The sequence below is a fragment of the Asterias amurensis genome, chromosome 15, assembly GCF_032118995.1.
Source record: "Asterias amurensis chromosome 15, ASM3211899v1".
Lineage (NCBI taxonomy): Eukaryota > Metazoa > Echinodermata > Asteroidea > Forcipulatida > Asteriidae > Asterias > Asterias amurensis.
In genome coordinates, this window is record NC_092662.1 from 2577964 (window position 1) to 2599445 (window position 21482).

General features: G+C 39.5%; 1 protein-coding gene across 1 annotated transcript in view; it reads left to right on the forward strand.

Annotated features, from left to right (window-relative positions):
* Window positions 1-19082, forward strand: part of LOC139948197 (nuclear receptor subfamily 6 group A member 1-like) — a 36919-nt gene extending 17837 nt beyond the window's left edge. Inside the window, exons 4-5 of the mRNA XM_071946264.1 lie at window positions 16581-17316; window positions 17789-19082. Of these exons, the coding sequence (XP_071802365.1) occupies window positions 16581-17316; window positions 17789-18093 (1041 nt within the window). The 3' untranslated portion in view covers window positions 18094-19082. The remainder of the gene's footprint in view (window positions 1-16580; window positions 17317-17788) is intronic.
* Window positions 19083-21482: the final 2400 nt, after the last annotated feature.

Below are 21482 nucleotides of genomic sequence, written 5' to 3' on the forward strand. Positions count from 1 at the left end.
CACATCGTTCGCTATATAGGCAGGGCAGAATATCCGGCGAGACAGCATCTCCGTGAGACAGTCTCTCCTGGGGGACAGAACCTCCTTCCACACCGGCAGTGTCGTGCCGTCTTTTGGGCTGCAGTCCCGGCGTCCCGGCGTAGGAGACACGTTTAGGAAATCGTTCGGAGCCAGCAGCCGGAATCTCGGGCGCTGTGCACCGCCCGATTCTAGTACCGTGAAGATCGGACGACCTCGCGGCCGTGCACGTCGCGTCTCCAGCTGGAGAGAAATTCCGCCTCTCATATTGAGGGTTTCTTTTTAATCTGAGCCAAACTGGTTCTTCCTCCCTCTACCCTCTGTAAGGTCAATTATTACGTCATTACTAGGTCACGCGTAGAGGATTTGAGCTGATTGGTCACTGGGTGCGTTTTGGCGGTTGTGTAACCAAAGTCATTGGCCAGTGCTAAACCAATAGTCAGTTCAACCGAAGTTTGTTATTGTTTCATTTGAAACAGGGGTGCGTTTTTTAACGGTTGTACTAAACCAAGACCTGTTTTGGTTGAATTGGTCGTTTGTTAATCACTGCCCAATTAATGAGAAACAGTTAATGGTTTATACAGCCGCAAAAAATCACCCCGTTTCAAAAGAAACAACGAACAATTTTCGAATCGCGCGAGTTCAAAGGTATCGTCAATAGAGATTATTTGTGGTGGTCAATATATAATAATGATCAAAGCTGATTGATTGTAACCCACAGCTGTTCTCGTCTTAAAGACATTTGACACTATTGGTAGTTGTCAAAGACCAGTCTTCTCACTTGGTGTATCTCAACATATGCATAGAATAACAAACCTGTGAAAATTTGAGCTCGATTGGTCGTCGAAGTTTCGAGATAACTATGAAAGAAAAAAAAACACCCTTGTCAAACGAAGTTGTGTGCTTTCAGATGCTTGACTTCGAGACCTCAAATTCTAAACTTGAGGTCTCGAAATCAAATTCGCGGAAAATTACTTCTTTCTCGAAAACTATGTCACTTCAGAGAGAGCCGTTTCTCACAATGTTTTATACTTATCAACCTTTCCCCATTACTCGTTACCAAGTGAGGTTTTATGCTGATAATTATTTTGAGTAATAACCAATAGTGTCCATTGCCTTTAATTATAATTGTACATCTATGACCACCATGGCTATGCAGGCTCATGGCGCTATGTTTGCAATAACGCTCTACCAGTTACAACACGGGGCACAATGTTGCAATTTACGAAGATACCATTAAGCGGGACATCGGTTGCAATTACGGCGATACCAATTACCGGGCAAGAGTTGCGACTGCCGCAATGTCGTTATACCAATGAACGGCTATAGCATCCAACGGGTCATAGGTTGCAGTTTACGGCGATACAGCGAATGGGGCAAGGGTACTTGTAATGATGGTGATACCAAAATACCTTTTGTTTTTTTCACCTTTGATTTTCAACACTCTATTAATATCGCAAACAGAAATGAGAAAAATGAAATACGTGAGTCGGGTCAGCTCGTCCGTCCTTCGGTGTCCCGTGATCGTCCAGCGGGTTGTTTTGTCCTCTCCCTTTTTGTAGGTTAGTCAATTAAACGGAGTGGGACCAGACTAAAATAGAAACGTGTGGCAGCGAACGGGGCAGACACACCTCGTCAAAGGCGGCTGAGCGTTTCGCTGCTGTGTTATGGGCATACCAATATAGATGTATAAAATAATGAGGGAGGCAATGGGCAAAATGTAACCAGTACACATAATCAAATGGAAATATAGTAATAATCATCATTTGGTTAAAGGCAGTGGACACTATTGGTAATTACTCAAAATATGTATTAGTATAAAACCTTACTTGATAAAGAGTAAAGGTGAGAGGTTGATGTATAAAACATTGTGAGAAACGGCTCTCTCTGAAGTAAAGTAGTTTTCGAGAAAGAAGTAATTTTCCACGAATTTGATTTCGATACCTCAGATTTAGAATTTTAGTTCTCGAAAACAAGCATCTGAAAGCCATAACTTCGTGTGGCAATGGTGTTTTTTCTTTATTAATATCTCGCAACTTGGACAACCGATTGAGCTCAAATTTTCACAAGTCTGTTATGTTATGCATATGTTGAGATACACCGATTGAGGAGACTGGTCTTCGACAATTACCAATAATGTCCACTGTTTTCAAGATGACATAAATTTGGAACCCCCAAAAATGTTTTCAGTTTTATCGGTACTTCTTGTCACAAAAAATAGTTTTGTAGAAATTACGTCGGGTTGTAGAAAAAGACTTGAATCAACGAATGACAATAATTTATGTTAAAGAGGGCGCTGTTCCCCTCGTACATGATTTAAGCTCCACAAACCTAAATCGTGGTGACTTAATTTTGCTCTTCATAGAGTTTCGAGTAAATGTTTGAAAAGATCAATGAAAATGACTTGTGTCGAACCTCGCATGTAATTGAAAACTGTTACTCATGCATTCATTGGTGGTTTGTTATTTAAAAAAAAAATACAAAGGGTCGAATTTACAGGAAAATATACAGTGAATACACAGTTTGAAAAGAAGATAAAAATACACAGCTTTACAAAATAGAGAAATCAAAACTGGTTCTGGAGGGAAAGATTGATACAAACAAAATTGTTTGAAAAACGGATTCATCACCAGGATTGTGTGGTGTCACATGATGACAATTAAATTTATAATATTTATATGGTTTGAGAAATCTAGTTGTGTCCCCACCCGAAAAAAAAACTATGGTTAATACATCCAATCTCCAAATAGTAGAAAAAGGTGTCAGGATCACTTACAGCCGACCCTCCGTAACTTAATCAATTATTGGTAATTCGTGAAAACGGACGTCAAAGCTTTGCCTGCGAAAAGCTTTTACGTTCGGCGCCTGCGAGCTCGTTGTTGGCGAAGGGAAGGAGGGCGGGGGGGGGGGGGGGGGTAGGGGCGTCAATTTCATCATTGGTCTCAATCTATTGGGTTTATTGTGGAATTTATTGGTATTGAAAACTGATTGTTAGAGGCCATTTTGCATTTTGGCCGTCTTTATACCCTGCTAATTCGACATGGATGTAGCAGTATGAGGGTCGAATTAATTACCTTGGTTTTGAAGTATGAATTATTCATGAGCTACGAGGTGTAGAATGCTGATCTTGTGTTTGGATTAGTTTATTCTTAGTTAAGCTGGTAATCGGTAATTATGTTATTGTTGACATTACGTAATTTCTATTTAGAGGTAGTGTCTGCGTTTGGTTTTTGCCAATGTTGTGATGTCGATAGATCTTAAAAGGGACCCTGGATACTCCAAAAATTATTGTATACACGAGGAAGATTTTGTAAACTTTGACAACCTTGCGACAATTTAGCAAGGAACCCAGGCTAAATTGCTTCCATGTGAAAGGGGCTTTAGTCAGCAGAGAGACACGATAAAAGTCTCCCCTGAAAGTTTTAGTTGAACGGTCCTACATTGTCTTCTGTTTGAGACAACATCAACCCCCCTCCCCCCCCCCCCCCCCCTAAAAAAAAAAAAAAAAAAATGCGCGTTTTTTCTTCTTCAAGAATTTCAAATACCACCACTGGCGAGGTGAAAGCGGGCACCAACCATATCCATGGCAGGATTGAGGGCAGCATTCAATATTGGTCACCATGGAACCTTACGAAAGTCACCTGCAGGCATTCTTTGAAGATTAAATATTTGGGACATTCTTTCATCGGTTTCTAAATCAACAGGGGGCACTGGCAGACGAAATAATTTCGCAGGATGCAATACTCCCATTACCGGCTGTAAAATAAGTAGTAATTCTGATGAAAAAAATACACAATTTCCGTCCGGGGTCATTAACAAAAGTATGACCCTATATCTTCAAAACTTTTAGTAGATTCCTAAACTAACTCTGATCGGGATTTTGCATTACATTTCAACCTCAAATATTTGTATTTTATGAAATATTAGCCTCTGAAATAAAGTCAAAATTCGAATTGTTTTTATCTAAAAACAAGAAACCCATAAACACAGCAGCAAAATGACGGACTTTATGCTGGTCGAGTTTCCAGAGGCAAATTTATGATGTTTTTTTTTACAATCACTATTCACGATTTACAACACACTGTAAATGTTTATGTTAAAGAAAAACTCTCAAGAAGGAAAAGGAGTAATTCCTTGCACAAGTTTGATAATTTGAAGTCATTGTGCCTCTTTAACGAGTTTCTTTCTCTTCTTTTGCAATTATTGTTCTCTATTACACAACTTCAAAACGTGTCCTCCGCCAGTAACAGTTGTTTGTCCAACCTATGGCTAGGTGAATCAAATTCCCTGAATTCCAAATCACTGTCATGTCATTGATAATTAATTAATCATGGATTTGGATCAGTCTATTGCTTGTCAGGCAGTTGCTTTGTTTGTTTGTTGTTAATAGGATTTTGGTTCTTAAAGGCCCCAGACACTATTGATTATTACTCAAAATAATTGATAGCATAAAAACTTACTTGGTAAACGAGCCATGGAGAGCTGTTGATAAAACGTTTTGTGTGTGAGAATTGGCTCCCTCTCGATTAAGGTAGTTTTTGAGAATGAGGTAATTCTCGTTCAAATTTTAAAAAGACTACTTGCCTGAAGCCCTTTATAAAGCATCTGAAAACACGCACATTTGTGCAACAATGGTGTTTTTTTCTTTTATTATTCTCTTATAATTATACCAAGTTAGAGTACTGGTCTTTGACTGTTACCAAAGCCTAAGGCATGGTGTCCAGTTCCTTTAAGATGTTCGTCTGTTGTGATGTTGCTTCTTGCTTAGTCTACTCTTCTACAACTTACGAGCATTGCTGTTGTCCTGGAGAGAGGGTGGGGTTGAACAATTCATTTTTGCTCTGTGCCTATGCTGTCAATATTGTGCCTTTCCGTTGTGCTGTGGTGTTGTCAGTTTGTCCTGAGAGAGATTGGAAGCTCTATCCCTCTTATAGTTGACAGTGACAGTGCTTCATTTTTTGGAACCCTTTCAGATTTGATGTTTGTTTGTCTGTTGTATGAAAATCAAAGTGTTTCAGTTCCATGATTTTAAATGCCCTTTCTTAGTAATTTGCATGTTTGTTTGTTCATGCAGCTTTGAGGTTTGTTGTTTGTCTGCATTAGGAAGATCAAGTGTTCTCTAATTCCTTTTGTTATATACATTTACTTAATAGTTTAATAAGTTGATTTGTGAGTATATTTGTTTTGTATTTAGTTCTTTTTGTGGGCTTGGATTTTGGGCGTTCAGCAGTCGAACCCAGCCTTTACACGAGAGAGTCCCCTGCAGCGAATCTGTGGGACACGTTTCGTCCCGGCTGAGGTTCAACTGTAGTCAAGGCCTAAATTTGGCCGTGAGACAGGCCATAACAATCTGCCGCAGCCGTGTTACGTAACCGCGACTCCCTTCAACGACCGAAATCTGATTAATATGGGTTCACACATGCGCAGTGTCGGCGAGGTAATGATCAACGGTCATGCTCAGTTCGTCATGTATGAGTTCGTTCAAGGCCGATTCAAAAACTCTGCGAAAAAACGTGCAACAAGCAGCCCATAGTCTGGAGCGCAAATATTTTGATGACAGTGTCCCCCCTTCTGGTTTAGTTTGGGGCAAGGTCCATTTTAGGTAAGTCACCCCAGGCTGATTCCCCACAATGCAATGCGAGATAATTCCTAGAACAAAAAGAGTCTAGAGGTTTCATGATGTAGTTTTGTAATGCTGAAAGTTTTTCTGAGTCTCGTTAAAATTCGAACTTCAAATAAAATCCTTTTTCTAAGAACAAAAATCACAGCACATCAGATACACATGCGTCAATGCATTATGGATTGGTAGGAGACTTCTTGTGAACAAAAGAGTGGTCCCGGGTTCCCAAGGGATCGATGCTTGGTCCTAAAATAGAGAGCGAGAAGGCTGTGTTGATTTAGACGGAGAAATGAGCGTTGTTAGATGGAGAGTGTTTGAGTTTCGACTAAATTTTAATGGTATACCGTCTTCCATAAGTAGGATGCAGTCATACTAAACTTAAGTGACCAGAGAAGGAAATACTGATGTTTACCATGTTATTAATGGTTTATTTTATCTGATTAAAAAAACACAACAAAAACAAACACGTAACAACATTCAAATTAACATAGCATTTACAGCGTTTTGGAATTAACAATAAACTGGCTAAATCGATACACAAAAACAAAACAGTTTGTAAGTGAGTAAGAATTGTCATCGAGCAAAAAGTTAATATCAATAAAGCGAGAAAAACAACTTATCTCTGAATTTATTGACAGACGTGAAATCACTTTTGATGAGTGAAAACTTTGCCAGGGGTGCTACATACAGTCAACGACCAAGGCCGGATGAAGGAAGAAAAAAAAAACAATACTCAAGAAAATTCATTCTGGTTTTCAAAATCTGTTTTGTTCTGTCGGTTGGTGCTGCTATTCACGGTGTATTACACACAAAGCCCGAATGAATTAAAGATGGTTCTGTTTTTGTTCTCTTCTTCTTTCTGGAGAAAACGAAAACCTCGACAGTCAAACAACCTTGGCATCCAGCAGAAACCAGATTGGTTATCAAGAACCCTACTCGGTTTATCATACTCCACATCTCACCTTGGTTAACGACTTATACAACACAAATCGCCTTATAATGTGGGATTCACTTGCGATGCAATGTCATCCAGATGATAAGACAATGAACTTAAATAATGATTGTCCTCCAAGATAACAACAAAACATCCCTCCTCCTTGTGATTGAACGTGGGGACATCTTTCCGCATTATATATCTTGATAATACAGGAAGTCTCAGGAACGTTGTTTTTTTCTAGACATCAGATTTGTATACATATACCATTCTCACAATACCAGTGTAGTCGTTATGGTTCAACTTATTCCCCTGAAAGAACCCTAAAACCGGCCCCTATTAATGGCACTCTGCCCCACTCCCAGCCCACCAGAAAGCATATTTTTGATCATCTCAGCCAAAACGAAGGCCCATTTTGTTAAATCTTTTGTGGTGTTTTCCTTGGACAATTGCCTGCTTAAGAAATCCGTATTGCCTTTATATGAACAGATACACAATCGGAAACTCTTGGATTACGATATTGGTCCTCGTCCCTGTTTTTTGTTTGCGAGTAGAGAACGCTTGGGTTTAGGTCCTGCGTCTGATGACAATTCCAATTGTTATTTGGGGAAACAATTCATTTTGGTTTGTCTAATTCCACCTACTTTTTAAGGGTATTAATTTTCCGCAGACGAAGAGTCTGGGGCTCTTACTCCCAAGGGCGGGGACGCGGGCGGTAGTGTGGCATTCTTTCTGGGAACGAGTCGCTCGGCAGCCGCTGATTAAAAAAGGAAAATGCACACCATTGGTTTATACGTGGGAGATGGGGCTGCTTGGCTTACTTCGAACGTAAAAACTACAAAGGCTTTGTTAATAACGTTGCCTCCAATTAGCATTTTGGTAGTAAACAGAGAAATGCTCTTGATGTCAAAAGGTACCTTTTTAAACCAGTATAGTTGTTTTGAGAAACTTAGTGATAGCCCAAAGAGAGGACCTGAATCCAAAGGCAAGGGCATCTTTGGTAAGCGCGAAGACCAGTCTTCTCACTAGTTGTATCCCAACATTATGCATAAAATAAAAAATATGTGAAATTTGGGCTCAATTTGGTCATCGAAGTTGCAAGACAATGATGTAGCAAACACACCTTTGTTGCACAAATTTGTGTGCTTTCAAATGCCTAATAAAAGGCTTTAGGTCTGAAGTCTTTTAATATTTGAGTGAAAAAAATACATCTTTCCTCAAAAACTACGTTTCTTCAGAGGGAGCCGTCATTTTTATACTATCAACATCTCTCCATTGCTCGTACCAAGTGAGTTTTTATGCTAACAATTATCTTGAGTAATTACTGCCCTTTTAGGTTGTACTTTTTAAAATAATTTTACAAGATAAACAATTTTGAATATTTAAGTTTCAAATGTTGATCATTTGTTTCCGTGACAAGTTCAGCGCCCACGCCTGAGAAACTCAAGGTTGCACCTCAAAACTTGTTTGTTGTCATCGTCAATTTTTGGGCTTCGAAACCGCAACTGTTGAACTGTTGCGTCCACAAAAAGTACACCAGTCGGAAATACGCTAATCGGAATCTGAAATAATTTGAGGGTTCAAGGATTGATAAAAGGTAAACAGGATTGATAAAAGGTAAACAGTTAACTATTTACTCTGTTGTTTATTGTTGGACTTGTCGAACTTATTTCTTACGTCATTATTTTGAGCGCCAGTGGTCGCCACCACGTCTTATTAAATGTCTTGTTGATATCAACATCAAATTGCAGTTGTATCAGAGTAAAGCCATCTAAATTCTCCCATATATTAATGTTACCAAACCGAGGCTGGAAGAACAAAATAGTCTGGTTCCTATTTGTAAAATGGTTGTTAGCATTCATTATTGTTATTTGATACGAGGAACATGACCAAGATGGAGGCAGCATGATAAAGGTCTATTGGGTTCGAAAGTATTCTTTGGTACCGTTTTGGTAAAACGTGGTTTTTGTTTTTGGATATAAATGTGCCATTAATTTGGACAATGGACAAATGCCTATTTCATTAAGCCTGTAAGCACATAACAGGCATTTGTCAAGCAGTATTTTCTGCTTAGAAGCTTTATGAAACTCGGCCCCGATGACCACTGGCCATACGGAACTGAAACCTTTGTGTTCAGAGACCCATAATACAACGTTACAATAACTCATTAATGAGTTTCTTTCGTTGGCACATCAACTTGACCATCTTTTAAAGACACTGGACACTATTGGTAATTGTCAAAGACCAGTTTTCTAAATTGGTGTATCTCAACATGGGCATAAAATAACAAACCTGTGAAAATTTGGCCTCAATTGGTCATCAAAGTTGCGAGATAATACGAGATAATGATGAAAGAAAAAACACCCTTGTCATCTGAGGTGTGCGATTAGATGGTTGATTTCTCAAATTCTAAATCTGAGGTCTCAAAATCAAATTAGAGGAGCCGTTTCTCACAATGTTTTATACCATCAACCTCTCCCCATTACTCGTCACCAAGTAAGGTTTTATGCTTATTATTATTTTGTCCACTGCCTTTAATGAGCATTTTCCAAAGCTGATGCCAGAACTTGTACTTTATAACTCCTGCCTGTCCAAAGACGTTATGGCGTTCTGTCTGTTAACAGAGCGAGAACGTGACTCCAGCCACTTGACTTACACATTAGTGGTTCACAGACAACATTTAATGAGGTGGGTTTTTTTTTTCTCTTTTTTTCTCCTCGTTTTTTCCACATTAATTTGACTGATTTTAATGAGGATTGTTTTTCTCCAAAGTTGATACCGTTGGTTTTGAGTTACACAATTAGTAGTCTTAATTAGGGCTGTACCTTGGTGTTCAACGTGTTCTATCCTTCCCCGTGTACTTATAACGGATCTCAAATTAATTGAAATGCCACAGTTGACCTTTGTCAGTTATTTTGAAAACGTGCGTTTTGGTCTTTACGGGGGAGTCCATGAATGACGTCATGTGTGTGTTTTTGTTTATCGCAATGAAACGAGTCTACGGATCCTTTCGAAACTGCGGCTTGGGCTCTCGGGCTTAGCCTCCATCAGTTGGTTTACAAACGTGCGCTCTGTGTATCATGGCTTCAAGCTGACGGAAGCCTGAGTCCGAGAACAAACTGTGGCTCGAAAGGACCCTGTGTACGTTTTAGTGTTTATATTAAAGGAACACGTTGCCTTGGATCGGAAGAGTTGGTCAAAACAAAAGCGTTTGTAACCGTTTTTTATAAAATGCATATGGTTAGAAAGATGTTTTAAAAGTAGAATACAATGATCCACACAAGTTTGCCTCGAAATTGCGTGGTTTTCCTTCTACTGTGCGAACTAACATGGTCGGCCATTTATGGGAGTCAAAATTTTGACCCCCATAAATGGCCGACGTGTTAGTCGACGAGGTAAAAGGAAAAGCACGCAATTTCGAGGCATGTTTGTGTGAATCATTGTATTCTACTTTTACAACATCTTTCTACCCGTATGCATTTTATAACAAACGGTTACAAACGCTTTTCAAAGGCAACGTGTTCCTTTAAACATTGTAAATGTTAGTGTCATATATAACAGTACAGTATTCCCTATAAATAAACACACCCAATCAGGTCATCAAGTCAGGTGGCCACATCCTCACTGAAAATAAACAATTAACAATGATAATTGTTTTATTTATTTTAATTTGGTTAATGGTATTACTATTATTATAGTTTATATTACTGAAATTATTTCGATTTGGCATATCGGTGTAGGAAATTAATTTGCTGTGGGACTTTTATAATAAAAATAAGTATTTTTTTTTTTCGAACAGTCTGCTTACAATCTTCTTAACCAATCTTACAAAATTGGTTTATCAATTAATTTAAAAAAAGAGATGCTAAATGAAACAAAAAGACAAAGGTATTGTTTTTCTGATCCAATGTTTTCTAAAGACAATGATAACCACTCGTATAAAAGACTCATCTTTTGCAGCCACCTTTGCTAGGGCAAAGAACCTGATGAAACTGTGATTCTCAAAGTTTCAGGACATTTTTGAAAAGACTTTCATTTTAGAAAATGACCAAAATGAGTGACGTAGCTTGAAGCCCCAAATCAGCCCTCTCTCCCGTATACGTGTGTCAATCACCGTGAACTGAAGAGCCAGCCTGCCGTGTGGAATGAATTATCTACCCTATGGTTATCATCGATGGATCTGCTGATTGCATCTGTAGTCCTCGTAGATTATTATGAGCAACGGCTATGGAGTTCAAGGTCCGACTCGCATAGCTGTCTCGGCTAGTGGGCACGCTCGCGCTTTCCGTCGGCAGGCTGGGATCACGATCAGCATGGAGGTGGGAGGAGAAAGTCATTTCAAAATTTCTTTTTTGTGAATGTCAAAACAATCTGCGGTTTGAAAAAATACGAAGCTTCAAGAACGATCTACTTTTTAATAGATGATAAACTTTCATCGGGGAAACGAAATATTTTTTTTGGTTTTACCCATATACACCGATGCGTGTTAGCACGGTTAAGTTTCCCTGAGTTCTGTAAAAAGAATCACCAGCATATTACTCGGGTTGGATGCGAACCCACGACATTTGTAATTTAGAGCAGTGTCATGCTAATGAGAAACACATTTTGCTAAATCAGCATGAAAGTGGGAGGGGAAAGTCATTTCAAAATATCTTCTTTTTTTTTGCCAAAACAATCTCGGTTAAAATAAATATGAAACTTAAAGAACGATCTTATTTTGGAAACACATTTGCGAAATTTGGATGTCCAAAGTAGTTTGAATGTCCTCATAATATTTGTGTAGTAGTAGGATGATCTATTCTTTTTAGATTATTTTGTATTTCTATATTTCAAATGGCAAGGACAACTTTCGTATTATAAGCCAAGAATTATTTGGGTTGAGAGTATAAAAACGTCTGTACCAATACGTAAAAAAACAGAGAATATTTTCGTAGTTTGTTATAAATGCATGTTATCCGTGATCAAAGTTGATATTGTGTGTCCTTTTTCACATTGGCCTTTCATCTGTTTTTCTTGTTGGTGGTAATCAATTTTCTGTTTTTATGCAATTGTTTTCTGCGGTTGTCTTGTTTAGTTTTCCCGAGCAAACTTTGTAATTGTTGTGTGATTTTCACATTGGCTCTTCATTCTTGTTAGTGGTCAATTATACTTCTGTCTTGCTCTTAATGCATCAAATAACAGAGAAAACATGTTCGTATACTTATTAGGCGCAAGTTTTTCGCGGTTTTTGTGTAAGTTATCCCCGAGAAAACTGTGAAATATTTTTGTCTGGTTTTCACATTGGGTTTTCATCTATAATTCTTATTACTTCATTTTCGATTATTGCAGCTACTAACAACGTCTGCCAAATTCTTGTGTGGAGTGATTTTAGTATAATATATTAATAATAAAACAACCTTTATGCGTTTAGAGACTTTTTGCACCGCGTGCTTTACAAATGTCTTTATTACTTTTATATATAACAACATTAAAACGCAAGCTAAATTTGAAATTGTATCAAAAATTACCACCAGTTCCACGGAAATAGTAGTTTTATGAGTTTTTTCTTCGCGGAAAGCCACAGACCGGGCTGAAACACCTGAGGGCTTACCGGGAACACGTCCGTCCTTCCACCCGCTGTGAGTCTCAAACTCACGGCCAGAAGAGAAGAAGAACACCTAGGATCGTGATCTCAGTCTCCGGACTGACAAGAAGAAAACAACATCCTTGAGAATATTCTAGTATATCTCAGGATGTCTTCTCTCTTAAAGGCACTGGGCACATTTGATAATTATTGTCTAAGACCAGTCTTCTAACTAATTGGTGTATCTCAACATATGCGTAAAATAACAAACCTGTGAGAATGGGAACTCAATTGGTTGTCGAAGTTGCGAGATAATAACATGGAAGAAATAAACACCCTTGTCGCACAAGTTGTGTGCTTACAGATGCTTGAACTTGAGACCTCAGCTGAGGTCTCGAAATCAATTCAATAATTTTTATTTGAGTGAGAAATTACTTCTTTTTCTAACACTTCGTTTCTTCAGAGGGAGCCGTTTCTCAATGTTTTATACCATCAATCTCTCCCAATTACTCGTTACCAAGTAAGTTTTGATGCTAACAGTCTTTTTGAGTAATGACCAATGGTGTCCAATGCCTTTAATTCCGATTTCGACGGTAACTAATCAATGACTCTCGTCCAGGGTTGATCCGTTAATTATCAGAAACTATTTTGTGAACAATTGCCAAACACAGACGGCGGGTGGATCCCGTATCAATGAGGACACATCAATGATAAACTGAAAATCAAAAGTTCAGAATTTTTGACGGTGGGTCAATATTAGTAAGTAATTATTTCACCCAAGCTGGTATTTTTCCCCCTGAAAATTAGCAGTATAGAATTAGAGACCGGCCACTTTAAGCTGAGGTCTAAATTCAGACAGACAACTGATTTCGGCTGTCGACCCAAATCAATTGCCATCCGGGGTACTTTGCTACATACTCCTGGGGCTGCAGCAGGGTTATCCCCTTCACAGTCCGTAAGGATGTTGGCATGGGTGTCATCCATTTAGGAGCTTGGCTGGTAGAGCAGAATGCAATACTTTCCCAACTGCCACCGGGGCACTTTGCTTGACTCCATGGGCTGAAATAGGGTTACCCCCTTTATACCGTCCGTATTAAGGATGATGGCATATTGGAGCTTGGCTGGCAGAGCATGATGCACTACTTTCCCAACTGCCATCAGAGGCACGTTGCTTGACCCCTTGTGCTGAAACATAATGGTTAAACCACTCACTGACCGTAATGAGGTAGGCATGGGTATCATCCATGGTTGGTAGAGAATGTTGCACTTCCTTCCCAACTTAGGTTACTTTAAGCTTATTGTTTGCTTGAAGTTTTATACTCGATCTGTATTTCATCTGCTGTCGATTTTATATACTATGGATGCTGGCAGAATTCTGTTCTGCCCCCTCCTCACCAAATAACTGTCCCATGATTGACACCCCTCTAGGACGAGTGTTATGGTCCAGCTTAGGACATCATGGCATATGAGCTGATCGGTTTGTACGATGTGGTTAAGACAATGGAATTAATTGTTAAAATATCTGACAACGGCCCTCACTGCTGGGTTTAAATAAAACATAATTTTTATGATATATTTTTAGCGAGCGAGTTTAGCCTGTCCCTGTCGTCTTTATCGACGTCTACAATTCAAAACCTTGACGACCTATTTTTCTCGAAAAATTTCACCATCTTGGCCTCGTAACCGGCCATAGTTCTTGTTACTCTCATTTTCCCCCCGTTTCTATGGCATCGGAGGCTAGAAAAAGTGGAAAATGAACAGCTTACGGAATGTTGATGCTTGCAAAGTTCACCTGGAAATTTGTTTAAAAACACAACGCCATCTTCTAATAGCGACTTGAAGAAAAGTGATCGCATTGTCTTATGTCATAAACAGGTTATTGTAGAATTTGTTCCATTGTGGCAGGACAGAGTTGGTTTAAATTTAGATAAATGCAGATCCGCAGAATGTATTTCCCTTTTAAAGATATAGGATTACAATATTCATTTGTAGACTAAAAAAAAAAAAATCGATGGCCCACTCGGTGAGAAGCAATGCAACGGTTGATAGTCAAGACTATTTTGAGAAAGGATTCTGTTAGAAGTAAGATCATACCCTTGTCACACGAAGTTGTGTGCGTTTAGATGGTTGGTTTCGAGACCTCAAGTTCTAAATCTGAGGTCTCGAAATCAAATTCGTGGAAATTTACTTCTTTCTCGAAAACTTTGGCACTTTAAAGCGAGCTGTTTCTCATAATGTTTTATACCATCAACCTCTCCCCGTTACTCGTCACCAAGAAAGGTTTTATGCTAATAGAGTAATTACCAATAGTGTCCACTGCCTCTAAGGGCTGGTGTCCGTTCGCGAATGCTGCGGTCGTTTACCCAGTCACTGTCACTTCGCTATATTGTAGACAGATTCATATGAAAACACTGTGACAGTTTTTTTTCTTTCTTCGTCTCAGCAAGTAGACACTGTATCCAGCTGATACTTTCACATGTGACATTTTACTTTATCTTTCTTTATAATGTCGCTAATAAATCAGCATTACGTAGACAAAAAACAACAACAACTTGACCCGTCATTTAGGCCGTACGTGTGAGCAGACATGTTACAAATAAAGAGTTTCCCTTTAATTAAAATCAAGAACCTGTGCACTGTAACTCCACAATGATTGGCCAGATCGCGCGTGACACTCTGGCGCCTAGGCTATTCATCAGATAACACAGAGTTACGTAACATCTTGTAGCCCTCCATCGTGATTGGTCAGTGGTCAATCTAACATGGCGGTGGGAATTACTGACTGACCAATCAGAGGATGAGTAACTGATTGAGTCAGTCTGGAAAGTCAATCCCAAGGGGGTTGATCATGCGTCTAGCCCCCCCCCCCTATTTATCTCATACCAACCTTGAAACGATTATAGTCTGCTGAGTGTGGTATAAGAAGTTCCGACAGTCAATCTAATCCAAGTGATTTCCCGCCAAAAGTGATTTCCCGCTAAAAAAGCTTAAAGACACTGGACACGCTTGGTAATTGTCAAAGACCAGTATTTCTCACTTGATGTGTATCCCAACATAATGCATAGCATCTGTGAAAATTGTGACTCAATTGGTAATCGAATTTGCAAGAGAAAGGTGAGAGAAAAAACACCCTTGTTGCATTACTTTGTGTGCTTCTTTCAGATATGCATAATAAAAAGGCTTCAGCTGAAGTCTTTTATAATTTGCGTTAGAAATTACCAATGTCTCTCAAAAACTTCATTACTACAGAGGGAGCCGTTTCTCGCAGTATTTTTTGACTATCAACAGGTCTCCATTGCTCATTACCAACTGTTATGCTAACAATTATTTTGAGTAACTATCAATAGTGTTTTCGGTGCCTTTAATAATAAACGACACCCATACTCTCCGTTGTCTCATTTTCTTGCCATCCTTTCCCCGCCTTTTTTTATTGTGATACGCGCGGTACAGTTTTCCCGCGCTCTGTGCAAGTTAATCCGCCGATTATTGAATCAGATATTTCTGGCGGGCTTCTTTCAGGACTGATTTGTCACCGTGCCGTTTTTTCCCCGGCCCCGCACATTTTTTTATATTGAATTCAGTCGGAGGTGTTCCGCGACGCACCTGTTCAAATTATCGGCCAGCTGGGTGTTAAACAAAAAATCGAGGGAGAGAAAAAATGTGCGCAACTGTACACGTTGTTAGACGAGAAGTCATCTTAATATAACCCATCAAATGTAGTCATGCATCTGAGAAAAATCCCATACTCTGGGCTCAATTTCATGGTTCTGCTCTCTGCCGAATTCTGAGTTTACCATCACCATGATTCTTCGCTTACTGTTCGAGTGCCGAATATCTGCGCTAGCTGCGTTAGCGAAGAATGCCCAACAACGTTATACGCACTAGCACGAGGGATTAACTTCCTGCTAACCTGTGGAATACGCTTGACGTAAGCGCGGAATTATCTACTCCCGTAAGCGGCGATTATTGCTTACGGTAAAGCAGGGCCATGACATTGGGCCCTGATCATATGAACGCGTCAAAACATCTGCAGCTGCCCCGCCACACAACAGTTAAAGATTCATTGCATTCACGTAGAGGTTTCAAAATGGTGGACGGACTCTGGCTAGAACTAAAGTCTAGTTTCAGGCCGAAACTGGAACCAAATCTTGTACCCAAAGCCTTCTGTCATGATCAACTTGGTCAATGCCGTTAGAGTCATAAAGACTGAATGCCATATGCACTGTAAATGTAAAAGGTACTTTGACAAGGGAATGTAAACACGTTTTGGTGAAGTATTTGAAAATTATTTCAATAAATTTCCCATTCCCCAAATGTTTGGAAAACATGAGATATGAGTTTTCCCTGATAAATAGGCTGGTATCCCTTAATCTGGTAAAAAGCTGTAATTGGGCCTAGATTTGTCAAGTGTTAAAATATAATTGTCTGTTTTTTTTCTTTCGCAGTTATCAGATGAAGACATCGAGCGTATTATGACCGGTGAGGAGTACGAACGGGAAGACATGCTCGCCGGTCGAGTCCCAGGCGATCAGACCAGCCCGACCCGGAGCGACGGCATCTCGGACCAGTTCTCTCCGACCTCCATGGGCAGCAACAACTTCTCACCCGAAGCAGCTGAAAGGTTCACCTTCAACGTGGACGGCCTCCGCGACCACTACATCAGGCCCCGGAAGAATCGCCGGTCCAGCTCTCAGAGCTCCGGTAGCTCCGCGATTCCGACCCTCACCATGCTGCCTGAGATCGAGGTCCTGATAATTGCCGAGCCGGAGGAGACCCTAGTCATGCCTTGCAGCATCTCCAAAGACCAACCAGCTGGCTACAATGAGATCTTTGAGCTGCTGTGCATGCTTATGGATAGCCTGATCCACCACCAGGTCCAGTGGGTCAAAAGGCTTCCCTTCGCCAGGAGGCTTCCCGTGCGTGATGTCACGACGTTGCTCAGCAGCTGCTGGTGTGAGACCATCCTCCTAGCGGCCTTGCACAGCCAACCACCGGCTATCTTCAGTGAGCTTGGCGCCATCTTGAGCAACTACATCCCGAGTGAGGATGAGCTTCGGAGATTCGGGCAGACGGGCCTGGAGATCATTGACAAGACCACAGCTATGGTGAACAAGTATCAGATGCTACGAGTGAGCGTCCAGGAGTACCTCTGCATCAAGACCATTAACTTCTTGGATCCAAGTAAGTTCAAATTTGAATCATCCACAAATGCCAAACAATCACCATTTTCATCCGGCCCACAATATCACTGTTACTGGTATGGGACATGCTGCGCTAAATGAAGCCATCTTTCCGTTGCCATTCACTGTTACGAGAGAGGCTAATGATGTTGCCACTCATTATCCCATTGCACATTCCACCGCTCAGATCATAATGATGTTATTGCAGGCCCTAAAACAAGCCAACATCTTTACTTGGGACATGCTTACCAAGCCACCTATCCGCCATATTGCCACTCCCTATCACATTGCAGAAGAATTCATCTTGCTATAATCGCAGTCCCTAAAAAGAGCCACCAGCTAACATTCATTCACACACAATCCATGCTCATTGTTGACACATTTCTGTTTTAAATTGTTGCACAAAATGTGTTTGTTTATTTTCTTTCCCCGTTATTAATACGTCACCTGTCCTGTCATCCCCGTTCCCATAGACGCTGGCGATCTGGTCGAACCCGCTATGGTTGAAGAGCTCAGTCAGCAGCATTACTACGTCCTACACGACCACGTGCAGCTCAACAACAACGCCGCCACCGACCGATTTCGCGCCCTTCTTCTTCTGCTGCCCGACGTTCGATTTTTGGCGCGAAAAATCCGAGATGTGTCGTTCGATAACGCGCCGTTATTGTTTAAGGCCATCATGCACACATGCTGTGCCAAGAAACCAGGTCTCATGACCCCAACGGTAACCCCTGTGGCGGCCCCAACGGCGAACCTTGACCAGGGAAGTTCTGACTAATATCTTCGGGTCAAAGGTCAGAGGATACCAGGGAGATGTTTTTACCTTTGCTAGTAATATTTGTTTATTTTTAAGATTCCGGGTTCTTCTTTAAGAAAGCATTTCCTTTTTAATCGTTTTGAATGTATGACAGCGAAGTGTCAAATCAAAATAGAGACACTGCTTGGCCCATAAAAATATGACTATGAATTATTCATAAGCGTGTCTGAATATGTTAATTTACTTCATTATTTTGCTCGATGTATTCACCGACGGATGTTTCATGAATATTTAGTTGTTTAAAACATAATCATAATCAAAATATGCTCCAGGTATTGTTTAGAAATACTAACCTCCAGATTTGTTTATTTTTTTTAAATTAAAAAAATGTAAAAATCTTAATAACCCCCAAAACTTTCAGTGTCTTTTCTATAAAGAGGTGTAAACTTAAAACTTTTAACCAAAAATGCCTGCGCTTTAAGTGCGAACGGATCGTTAAACGATTCGGAATAGTCTTTATATTTAACACACAAAATTAATGTTATAGAGTTAGCTCCTATTTCAGATATCTATTAATTAGAGTAATTATAAATTCTGTTTTGTATGAAAGGATCTTGCACAATTTGGTTTAGTTTTAAGGATTGAGAGACTAGTGGCATTATTTTGTTAACTGGTTTGGCCCTTTGAACTGTAAGTGGTACATGATAAGCAACCGCGCCAACAAGGGTTGCCCTTTTTGTTGGTATTCCGTGATTTTATTTTGTGATTCTTGTTCTAAATATTACAATTGTTTGAAATGAATTTACGTCTTGTCCATGCTGATTGCAAGGCAAGCGTTCAAGTGACGCGGTATCCACAACAGCATAAATCGCACCCTTTCCACCCCCGCTCTACACCAATGAACTTTACAACCATCAGTAAATCAAAAATGATGTTGATTCATTCTTATCGGTCCCTGTTCTCAAACGAATAACTCAACAATTATTTACTTACACCCCCCCCCCCTTCCTCCAAACCGCCAAAGAATACTTGAACTTGAATAATATCATTGAAATGATACCATGAGTTTTTTTTGTAAGGTGCCCAGCAATTACAATCTGGAAAGGGGCACTGCTTCTTTGGGAACATTTTAATCTGTACTGGAAATTGGCAAAGGTGATTAGGGCAGGGCACTACGGCGATGACCGTGGGTGCCGTGGCTTACTTCCAGGTCTAGGATATGATCAAATTGAGAAGCATTTTCAAACTCCAAAGAGACTCGAGGAATATTTTTTTTATTTTTTTTTTTTTTTTGGGGGGGGGGGGGCTTATATCCGAGGAGAACAGTTTACATTTAAAGGCAGTGGACACTACCTACGTTACCCAAAATTATTTTTTAGCACAGAACCTTACTTGGTAACGAGTAATGGGGAGAGATTGATAGTATAAAACATTGTGAAAAAGCGGCTCCTACTGAAGTGACGTAATTTTCGAGAGAGAGAGTAATTTTACACGAATTTGATTTCGCGACCTCAGATTTAGAATTTGAGGTCTCAAAATCAAGCAATTGAAAGCAAACATCTTCGTGTGACAAGGGTGTTTTTTCTTCTTTCATTAATATCTCGCAACGTCGACGACCGATTGAGCTCAAATTTTCACAGATTTGTTATTTTATGCACATGTTTAGATACACCAAGTAAGAAGACTGGTCTTTGACAATTACCAATAGTGTCCACTGTCTTTAATTTAAATCGTGTTGATGAAGATTGTCCAGAGTCTCGTTTTCGGCCGTGATTTGAGTTAAGTTTTTTGTCGACGTTTCGTGTAGAGTATTTCTATATAACTATCAATCAGCAGCTAAGCTTTCTTGTCCAGATGTCAGAGTGGTGTTGATATCCCTTTTCGAAACCACGGCTTCGCCCCCAAAATCGGCCCGAGCTAGCTAGCTTGGTCCCGCAGTCGTTTTTTTTTTTTAATATTGCGCGTGCTTGTCGTACGCACTCAGGGCTTCAGACGATCTGACGGAGCCTGAAGCCGAATACACAGACGAAGCCGTGGTTTCGAAAAGAGCCATTGTCGTGTCGATGATGAAGGAATGAGTATATAAATTATTGAATACTGGTTTGATATACCAAAGTTTTTTTACAAACAGATATAAAGAGCAAACTATTACAAAATTAGTATTTTTGTTGTTTTCCTTGTTTAATAATAACATATGCAGCTTTGACTTACACGATTGCTAAATATCTGATCCAAATAGTTTTATAGACTGTGCAAGTCTCGCGCGTATTGACGTGAAAACAACTCGCACGAAGACTAGGTTTTCCATGACGTCAGAACTCTCTGTTGGTTCCTATTTATTTTAATATAACACACAAAATTAACATTGAAACCAAATTAAAAAACTTGGGACAAGAAACCCCGTTTGCCAATCAGGCCAGACTTCGAGTGACCAATGACAACAAGCACGTCAGTTTGGCAAAATATATCAATTATTGTTGACATCAAAACCTGGAAACGGCGGACACACTCTCTAGTTTCTTATTTTTTTTTTTTATGATCCATGTTACCTTCATTTATAAGCCACGACTTAAACATGGTACCTTCCTGACATTATGATGTATTTTTAAAAGCCGTAAACTACGTTATACTATAGCAGTTGAAGGAAACGGAATCGTTCACACGTAAAAATCAATAAAATTTGAACAAAATTGGTACCAATTGGTAATAGAAGTTCGAATACGCGCCAGACTTGCACAAGTCTATTATTGTACAAAACCAAACAGTATTTTCGAATCTGTAAACATTGTGCACAAATATGACACTTGTCAATTATAGGCCACTTTGTTTGTACTTTTGATTTTCTTTAGTTATACAATATAATAATAATTCGTGTTTAGGGTATAATGGGTTCTTTTCGTAGGTTTTAACCTTCAGCGATTAAACTTTTGATCACTCGCGCGAGATTTCTTGACAAAATTCTCAAAATATGTTCATGAAACAGCCGTTGAAAATAGAAAAAAATATGTCGGTTCAAGCTTTGTTGAAGTAGTTTTGCCCGACGAAAATGGTCGATAAGTTTTTGTCAAAGTACTGTCTATATTTTCCGTTTTTTCCTGTATTTTAGCAACAAAAATTAATTGAAAATTGATAGACCACTGTCAGCTGATATGATACCAAATCTTAAAAAAAAAAAAAAATAAAAAAACAGTTTTCCTGGCCAATTTTACAACTAATTCAATTTCATCAATATAAGGAGTAATTCAATTTCGACAGTTTAGCATTCACTCCTCAAATGAGATCGATGAAAATTCATCCGGTCGGAGAGATCTACGATTTTGTAAACACCTGCAACAAGAGGCTGGTAAACGAATTTCACAAACAAAATTCAGTAGAAATTCAAAATTTGCTAAAAAAGAAACATATTTGGA